The sequence below is a fragment of the Squalius cephalus genome, assembly GCF_949319135.1.
Source record: "Squalius cephalus genome assembly, chromosome: 25".
Taxonomy (NCBI): Eukaryota; Metazoa; Chordata; class Actinopteri; order Cypriniformes; family Leuciscidae; genus Squalius; species Squalius cephalus.
The window spans coordinates 7,356,876-7,366,802 of NC_137146.1; the positions used below are offsets into that span (position 1 = coordinate 7,356,876).

At 36.1% G+C, this 9,927-nt stretch overlaps 1 protein-coding gene and 1 long non-coding RNA gene across 4 annotated transcripts in view; one reads left to right on the top strand and one right to left on the bottom strand.

Annotated features, from left to right (window-relative positions):
* LOC307153887 overlaps positions 1-999 on the bottom strand; it is a 19,516-nt gene extending 18,517 nt beyond the window's left edge. The window contains exon 1 of one of the 2 annotated variants that reach the window (XR_013820222.1): positions 926-999. This is a non-coding gene — a long non-coding RNA (uncharacterized lncRNA). The remainder of the gene's footprint in view (positions 1-925) is intronic. The other variant, XR_013820223.1, reaches the window with a different exon arrangement.
* snx7 (sorting nexin 7) overlaps positions 981-9,927 on the top strand; it is a 20,562-nt gene continuing 11,615 nt past the window's right edge. The window contains exons 1-8 of one of the 2 annotated variants that reach the window (XM_079863641.1): positions 981-1,222; positions 4,910-5,095; positions 5,181-5,291; positions 5,523-5,687; positions 6,766-6,964; positions 7,136-7,335; positions 8,153-8,239; positions 9,824-9,925. In XM_079863641.1, the coding sequence (XP_079719767.1) occupies positions 1,100-1,222; positions 4,910-5,095; positions 5,181-5,291; positions 5,523-5,687; positions 6,766-6,964; positions 7,136-7,335; positions 8,153-8,239; positions 9,824-9,925 (1,173 nt within the window). In that variant the 5' untranslated portion in view covers positions 981-1,099. The remainder of the gene's footprint in view (positions 1,223-4,909; positions 5,096-5,180; positions 5,292-5,522; positions 5,688-6,765; positions 6,965-7,135; positions 7,336-8,152; positions 8,240-9,823; positions 9,926-9,927) is intronic. The other variant, XM_079863642.1, reaches the window with a different exon arrangement.

Here is a 9,927-nt window from a genome sequence, read left to right on the forward strand (position 1 = left end):
CTAATAGACTCAATTCAGGAACGTAAAGCATTCTAATTTATGATAATATAATGGATAAAGTCCAAAATCAAAGAAATATGATCAAGTCCTACATTCATTATATCCAAGGGGATGGTCTTTATTTGATTAAATAAATTAAATAACTGACAACTAATGAGGAATTCTGTGGCAGAATATTTTATATTAATGACAAGAGCGGTCTCATGATAAGTACTTAAATTCGATATAGCCTGACTGGCATGTCCCTAATTAGATATTTCCTAATAAGTCTCTTATTAGATATGCCCGATTTTGTCCTATAATACAGTCTCACACAGCAAAATACTTGAGTGTTTGCATAGCTATATAGATTTGTAATTGCCACTGTCATCTGAAGTCTCAATTATGAGCTTTGCCACATTGTAAAGGCCTTTAAATTGAGCAACAGTGGCATCTGTTGGTTGTAAAAGGACACAGCAGGAATTCAGTGCCAGTTTTAATAAGTTTTACATCAAGTTTACAGTTTTTTTTAAGTGAGACAAACCCCAAACTGACACAAAAGTATGAAAATAATGAATTCATATTTAAAGACACTTGCTGTCTCATGTCTGATATATATAATATTAATATGTTTGAATATATTATATTTTAATATTTTTACTATAGCCTACGCATTGTATATTTTGTGAATTTAATCAAAGTATTTAATGTAAAAGAGATAGACCTAAATCTCAGTTTACACATATTAGTAACTTTAGGTTACGAACACCATGATAATAGAGTTTCATCCCTAAAGTCCATTATGAATTATGCAAACCACATGTATGAGCCTGCATTTTAAACTTTAAAAACAACCATCTCATGGAAATCACTGTTATTTCACGGTTTAGCACTGACTAACCTTTAGAGACAGGAGCTGTTGGCTAAAAAACAACTAAAACATCACATCAAACACATACTCCTTCACGTGGGCGTCTCGCGGCGCTCAACTCTTCCTCGTCTCGCGGTTTCCGATTCTGCGCAGTGGAGCCCGATCCACTTTTGCTGAGCGTTTTGAGAGCTGTGCGGAAAAACTGATGAAGTCCAGAAAACTTGTAGCAAAGTAGCGATTTGAGCAACGATGAGTGATCCTGTCGTCGACAACGCCGTGCCATCGGGCAATTCTTCGGTTGCGATTCCGACAGACATCAGCGGGCAAATATTAGATCTAGATGAAGACGATGACTTGGAAGTTTTCAGTAAGGTAAGTTAATTTACAATCAACTGGTTTAAACGGAGGTCGATCGCACTCTGTTAGATCAATCCTGTAAAACTGACTCATAACTAGAGTTAAAGTCTTTAGATTCAACATCATAAAGCTCGTAGAAATCTCTCTGAAGATTTCTCAATGAAATCTGGGTGTTTTGTTGTGATCTGAAGTTTCAAAGGTCAGCGATCATGCGCTGTCATGTCATGTTTTTTTCACATCGGAGTTATTACTGTTGTATTTTCTGTAGATTTCGTCTTAAACTTAATTTGATGCCAGATAATTGGTTTTAAATAGCCATAACTCATCGCACAGCTCAGTACAGATACAACCTGTGTGTGTTTGACTATCGCTGCTTCACTGTTTATCTAGTCAGTGTGCTTCTCTGTCGACAGTCTTAAATGCCCTATCAGGCACAAACTAGACAGAACTTCATAACAATTCCCAGCAAACAGTTAGAACATAGTAGCAGTCTAACAACTAGGCAGAACACTTAAATGGATAGTTCAACCAAAAATTTTAATTCTGTCATTAGCCTAACGTTAATTACTCACCCTCATGCCTTTCCAAACCCGTAAGATCATCTTCGGAACACAAATGAAGATCTGTCCTACCACTTTGACGCCTCAAAAGTTCATTAAGAGATCTTAAAAAAACGGATATAATTTGAACGGTTTAGTTCACATTTTCTGAATTGATTCGATTGCGATGAACAGATTGAATTTAGACTTTTATTCTCATATAAACATTCATCAGCCCACACAATAGTTGTGGTAAACCGATGCTCAAACACGTTTGCGTGACATGCTTCTTGTGTTACGCAGCACGTTTGAGCTTCTGTTTATGTTCGCTAATCATTGTGAATAAAAGGCTATATTCAATCTGTTGATCATATAAAGCGACCAAGTCTCTTCAGATTTGGACTAAACCGCTGGAAGTAAACCATACTAAAACTATGGATTAGTTTTAAGATCTCTTTATGAACTTTTCGAAGGGTCAAAGTGGTAGTTGCGTAGCTGTCAATGGAGCGACAGAAAGCTCTCCGATTTCATCAAAAAGATCTTCATTTGTATTCTGAAGATGAGTGAAATGAAGATGAAGTATTACTGGTTTGGAACGAAATGAGGGTGAGTAATCAATGATAGAATTTTCATTTTTGGGTGAACTATCCCTTTAACAATGCCCAGCAAGCAGTTAGAACACCTAGCATTGTCCTAACAACCGCTCAGACAGGTTTAGCAAACATTTGCTTGGACTCTGACTGTATAACCTTAAAGCTGTTTTAAATTTTCTGACACAGCTTTGTCAGTCCAACATCAAAGGTAGTTTTGACAAACTTTAATTTGGAGTAGGAGTGTTTTTGTACTGTACTACTTCCCTCAAACATTGTGGCTGGTGTTGTAGTTAGTATTAGCAGTGAATGGAAGTGAGGTGTTTGTAGTGTAAAGCAGAAATGCAGTTTGTGCTGACTATGGGCCAGTTTGTTATGACAGGAAACACACAGGCTTCTTTCCCAGCTGCTGTGGCTAAACGAAAGGGATTTGCATGCGTCAGTGTTTGAACCAGGAAAAGATAGCAAAACAGTAGGAAAATCAGATGTTTGTCTCTCACTGTGATAAAAACCCAAACACAGACCTCAAAGCGGATTTAAAGCAATATTATGTCCAGTTTTAACCATACACACTTAAAATGGCATCATATTGGGGTTCTTTGTACAAACATATATTGTGCCTTTTTATGTTGTTCACTAAATTCGTTATGAATTTTTTGGAAACTTGAATTTAAGCTCAAGAGCTTTTTAATGTTTTTAGGTATACAAGTGTAAAGGATCATGTGACTGAAGGCTGAAGTAATGATACTAAAAATTCAGCACAGGAATAAATTACATTTAGTAGGGGCCAAAAGTGTCCAGCCTAGGAAAATTGACATCTTCACACCTTATTGAAATATTATTAAAAATTTGTTAAAGATTTTGTAAGTATATTGCGTAGTTGTGGTGGGAGTCAATTATGTTCTTTGTGATAACGCAGTGAAAAGCATTATGAACGCAAAAACAAAAGAGAACCAACAAAACAAAACAAAGGAGAACCAACAAAATCTTAATAACTGAATATGTTGAAGTCAATGTAGGCCTATGCTTTTTTGTTTTGTGCATTTTTTTGTTTGCCTATTAAAATAAAACCTGTAGCTGTGGTTTGCCAAATAATTTTGTCAGATAAATACCTTAACCAAGTTAAGTGTTTTGTTGTTCCCTCATATTTATATTTATATATATATATATATATAATTTCCTCATATCTTGATGGTTTAATTTAACTTGTAGGCACTTATTGTATCAGTTTTTTTTCCCTGTTTTTTTTTTCTCTTCTTCTTCTTCTTCTTCCACCCTTGAGTCTATGGCAACCCATAGAACTGTGTTAAAAAGTTGTGAAATTTGGCACACTGATAGAGGGCATTCTGAACATTAATCACTGCAATTTTGAAGTCTCTAACTCAATCCCTCTAACTCCTCCAATTTGCACTGACACTTTTGAACCGTTAGGGCTAGAAACCCTCTGATTCCTTGGCTCAAGACGATTCTATTGTGAATGATGTAGTTTTCCGTCATACATTCTTACTACCATTTTTTATTTTCTGAAAAATCTACTTTTTCAAACTCCTCCTAGACCATTGCTCTGACCGTTTTTTGTCCTTGACCAAAAAAATAAAAAATTCAAGTCAATTCATGAAACCGTTGTCGTTCAGTGTGATAAGAAATTATATGAACAACAAAATGGACATGAGGCTTTATTTCTGCAGCACTTTAGCGAATTAATTCTGACCAAACTTGGTGCGTGTTATGACTAGGGTTGCAAAGGGGCTAAAAAATGCGGGCACATTTCTAGAAACTTTCCAAGTTTCCGAAAAATTGCTACAATTTTCTGGAAACCTTGCTACCTTAGTTATGACATTGACAACCATGAACTGAGGGTACCTATAGTTTATGCACAGTGCCACCTAGTGGTCACGAAATCTGAAAAAAAAAAAAAATGCTATAACTTCTCAACAGTTTGACCAAAAATCTCTTCCAAAAAATCTTTAAAAAACTGTCACCAACACTGACCACACCATATCAATTTGGTGTCAGTGCCACCTATTGGTCAAAAGTAATAAGCAATTATGTCACATTACAAGTGATTGTATAATAGTATTTCAACCATTTTTTTGCTTAAAATCATCTCCAAATGTCTTTACTCATTTTTGCAGTTGGTCTGATGCTGGCTTCATTGATTTTTAGCTCCTCATTCTGCCTCTATGGTGCTTGCCCCCTGATTGCTGTTTGCTGCTATATTTGTAAATTGCAATCATATTTCACAATATTTCAGTTTTCACTGATCAAATAAATGCAGCCTTGGTGAGCATTAGAGACTTATTTTAAAAACCTTAAAGAAAATATTACCAACCCCAAACCTTTAAACGGTGGTGTATATAGTTTTTGTACTCAAAGGTATGTCGAAGAATACAAGGGTATTACTATGGACATGGTACCATAGTAATTCAGTGTTACATTTGTTGCTGTAAACTAAGATTTATTTATTTTTTAGTACACCAATCCACATCCAATTGGTAGAAAGCACTTGTTGTTTGCTTGATGTCTAAACACTTGTGCTGTTGGTCCCTCACGTGTCCTGATGTTTTGTGCAGGGTACGACTCTCACAGAGGGGAGCTCTTTCAACGCCTCCATGCAGACCTCTCCTGCTTCAATGATCAACCAGTACAAGTTTGAGGAGGAAGACGCTGACACCAAAGATATTTTTGTCACAGTCGATAACCCAGAGAGCATCGTGACTGCTATTGAGACATACGTTACCTACCGGGTCATGACCAAGGTACGGCGGATCTGAGCACAAATTCACCTAGTCAGGTTCTGTGAATAATTCTCTAACCTTTTTCCTTCAATCTCCCTCACATCAGACCACACGGAGCGAGTTTGACGCGAGTGAGTTTGAGGTGCAAAGACGATACCAAGACTTCCTGTGGTTAAAGGGACGCCTGGAAGAGGCTCATCCCACGCTCATTGTTCATGTAGGTGAAGTCTCTTGCTTGTCAAACATTCTGGAAGAATGAACATAGTTAGAATGGAAGTCTGTGGAGCAAGGCATTTTATATTTTAATTTTTCCATCCAAATTTTTTTTTTTTAATGAGTGGAGGAACTTCTAATGCCTTTTAGACATCATTTCACATCCCTTTAAAAAAAAAATATAAAGGTCTTGTCCTCTATCTCATAATACAATGACTTGATTGTGTCCCATCAGCCTCTTCCTGAGAAGTTTGTGATGAAAGGAATGGTGGAGAGGTTTAATGAAGATTTCATTGAGACGAGGAGGAAGGCGCTGCACAGGTTTCTGAACAGAATAGCAGAACATCCAATTTTCTCCAGCACTGATGATTTTAAGATCTTTCTCACAGCAGAATCTGGGGTAAGACTCTTTATATCTATATATCTGTTTATTTATGAACTTATTTATTCATTTTTAGGTAGTTATTTATCTACATTTTTGTTTATTCATTCATTTATATTTAGTATTTTTATATTTATTTATTCATTCATTTTATTATTGTGTAGTTTATTTTTATCTATTTATTTATATGTTTTATACAACTACTTATACATTATTATTTATACATTTATTTTTATATTTATTAATTAATTCTCTTTTTTTATTTGCATATTTATCTGTTACATTTTATTTAAAGATTTACTTATGCATTTATTTTCATATTTATACATTTATGTTAATGCATTTCTTTATAAAATGTATATTTTTTTATTATTATTATAAATGTGAAATAAGGTTAATCTAGTTGTAGGTTTTTTGGTGCATAACTCATTCCAAATCATATCTAGGGACCAAAAGTAGAAACTTGGGATTTTTTGGACCCGTAAGTGATTCACCAGTAAGTGATAACCTAGCAACAACCCAGAATATCCTGGCAACCACGTAGCAGTTATGTTGTAATCACTATTTATTTTTTTGTTTTGATATTCCACTGGAAGATTTTGCTCTTTTGCTAGCGACATTTTCTTCCTAATAAGGACATTAAAACCTGCGTACACATACACATACACACATACACATACACATACACACATACACATACACATACACATACACACATACACATCCACACACACACACACACACACACATACACATACATGCATACACACACACACACACACACACACACACTTCTGTGTGTTCATTATATTTGATCTCAGTTTAGCTTTATAAGAGGATTATGTTGAATTCACAGAGATAATGTGACAGCGTCTGTTTAGATCTGGCTAAGTGACCTCTAAGATAAGTACTTTATATAAACCTCCTTTCAGTCATAATAGAGGGAGTTTTTCTGTGATGGATATTTGACGCTTCGTAGGCTGTCGACCACATTTTCTGTCATTAGAGGCTTTTGCTGAGAGAGCATAGTGAAAATGGGGGTTATTTTGCTGTTGTCAACCTGCATCATACACTGTTCCACTGATCCTCTATGCAGGAGTTGACCTCTCATAAGAAACAGGGTCCAGGTTTTCTGAGCCGGATGGGGGAGACGGTGAAAGCCGTCGCTGCTTCAGTCAGAGGGGTCAGAAACCGGCCCGATGAGTTCACTGACATGCAGGAGTACGTGGAGGCCTTCACTCAGAAGATCGGCTCGCTCGATAAAGTTAGTCAAAGAATCGTCAGAGAGAAGAAAGGTTGGAGTTTTGTCCCATTCACACTCTTTTCCATGAATTCTCCTCCCTTGTCTCATCTAGTCTCATCTCACATATCCGTCTCATCTTCTTCTTACTTAATTGACTGGCAAATGCATTGATATGGGCTTTAGCTGCTATAGCTGCATGAACCGGCTGCTGCTGTTGTCACAGAGCACCTGGAGGAGCTGAAGGAGTCTGGGCCGATATACACGCTGTGGTCCCAGTCAGAGGAGGAGCTGGCCGAGCCCCTAAAGAGGATGGCAGGCTGTCTGGACAGTTGCTGTAAGGAGACAGAGGAACAGGTCAAAGAGCTCAATGATCACCTGATTCCAGTCCTTCATGAGTACGTCCTCTGCACTGAGACGCTCAAGGTAGACCAGCTGACAAGATGATCCTGTTTTCTCTTTCTTGAAGGAAATGAAAAGTCGGTCATCATTCACTCACCCTCATGTCGTTCCAAACCTGTTTTTTTTGTGTGTCTGTTTTTTTAAAGAAATTAATATTTTTATTTAATAAGGATGCATTGAATTGATCGAAAGTGACAGTAAATGCATTAATAAATATTAAGCAGCTCAAAGGTTTTCAACATTGATAATAATCATTTCTAGAGCAGAAATTCAGCATATTAGAATGATTTCTGAAGGATCATGTGAAGATGGAGTAATTCAGCTTTGCATCACCGGGAGAAATTACAATTTTATAATGTATTAAAATGGAAAATTTGTGTTTTTACTGTATTGTTGATCAAATAAATGCAACCCCGGTGAGCATAAGAGACGTCTTTCAAAAGCACTAAAAAAATCTTAGACCCCAAACTTTTAAACGGCAGTGTATGCATGAATATTTTTTTTTATATATATATCTGACATGAGGGTAAGTAAATGCGACAGAATTAAAATATTAGGTGAACTGTGCCTTTAAGTGTAGAATGTTGTATTCATTTGTTTTGGTTCAATAAAATGTTCTGTTCCAGTTTGTTTGAGGCAAACGACCTGCTTGTTTTCCTAGTATAAAAATCATGTTCGAATTGATATGATATTGACATACACTTTGATGCAAAGCTAAGATCAATACAGCCAAGAATATGTTTTTCTGATGCTTATTTCATGTTTCATCCAGCCTTAAATTTAATTAAAATATATTGATCACAATTTTCATACTTCACGAGTATCGATCATGGGTTTTCAGGCGGTACTAAGGAGGCGAGACAACATCCAGGCGGATTTTGAAGCAAAGACTGAAGCTCTTGCCATGAAGAAGGCCGACAGGGATGCGGTAAGTCTATTATTGACTCTTTCCATTCTCCACGTAATCCATCCAGCGCTCCTTTGAAAATTCACGGGGATTATTTTTAATAAAACCGAGCTCTAGTCGTTCAGTAGACAGCACTCCTTTTTAAGCTGGAAAAGGAATTTGGAGAGATCATATAAATATCTCCGGATAGCTGTAGATGTCCCTTAAAGCCAGACTACTCTTGAAATGGGATGCTTTTAAATATTACTTATATTGCCCAAGCTAATATTGCCATATTTAAGTCTCGTTGGCTTTTTGAGTTTATTTTTGTCAATTCCATCAAATATCAGGTGCGGGACGCTTGAACGCTCTGAAAGGGCATTAGTGGACAAAGAACCGATGGTGTCTAGAGAAGCTTAGCAGCGTCTCGGCACTCTTGTCAATTTAATTACGTGATTTGATTGAGCGCTGTCCCTGCTGACTTCTGCTGCTTACTACAAAAGGTCATTTCCAAAATGAGAAGGTATCCCCAATGCTCTGAATTTTTTTTTTATACCAAAAGAACTATAAGAATCTAGATTCACTCACTCACAGCAGGTAGAAACGATAAACCATAAGATATATTTGAATACCATATGATATATTTGAAGTCCACATTCAGCTGTGGATCATTATGTAAAATTTGATCCCAATTTAACTACTAACATATAGTAGTGAGCGGTGTTGGGAAACTTACTCTAAAATTGTACATTGGTCAAGCTACAAGCTACTCAAAAAAACAAAAAGCAAGGGTTTTTTTTTTGACACACGGACCCCCAAGAGCCCCCTTCCTAAAATATAGATGGTTATATATTTAAATGTATAAAGACCTATTTTATTCTGTGACAAAATATTACATGGACAATATATACTGTATTTTATTTATATACTTTACAATTTTTTTTGGCTAATCATTAGAGGAATTTTAAATGTGTAAACCTGAAGAGAAAAATAATACTACGACTCTTCAATAAAATAAAATATTTTTGTTTAGAAAGCCTTTAGAAAGCAGGATGAAACAGTATAATTTTTAATTTTAATTTATTTATTTTATTTTATCATTACATAATTGAATGCACTTTTAAGCCGTTTAAGAGGATACTATCTTTTTAAATATATATAATGTATTATTAAATATATAATTTATTATTGCAGTAAAATTAGGTCAATTTAAACCTAAATAGTGATGATCGGCAGCATTTAAAAGGGTCATATGATGCTTTTTAATGTCCTTTAATTTCCTTCAGTGTGTACATCACTGTGCATGTCTGCGATTGCAAAGTTACTAAGATTTATTCTATCTAACAGAGAACTATGATCCAGACCCGCCTAAAACGCCTCGATCAAAGTCCAGATATTACTTCCTCGATTGTCCACGTCACAATGTGAAATCATGTCATTGTAATGTGACAAAAATGGCGATGTAACATGGTTGTTGATGGCTCGTTGCTTGCAGAGATCTAACCAGTATCCCATTCCAAATCCAATATAGCATTTCTGAATTTCCATAGTGTGATGTCATTAACAGTGTTTTGTGACTTCAAGTCCAGACTTGTTCATATTCACGTGTTCATGTGTCCATTGAAGGAATCTAAGGTGCTGAGTTTAGCATGGGACAGCTTGGTGGGACGATCCCCCGAGGAGGTCAAACAGCAGAAACAGCAGAAACTTAAGGGCGAGATTAAGGAGGT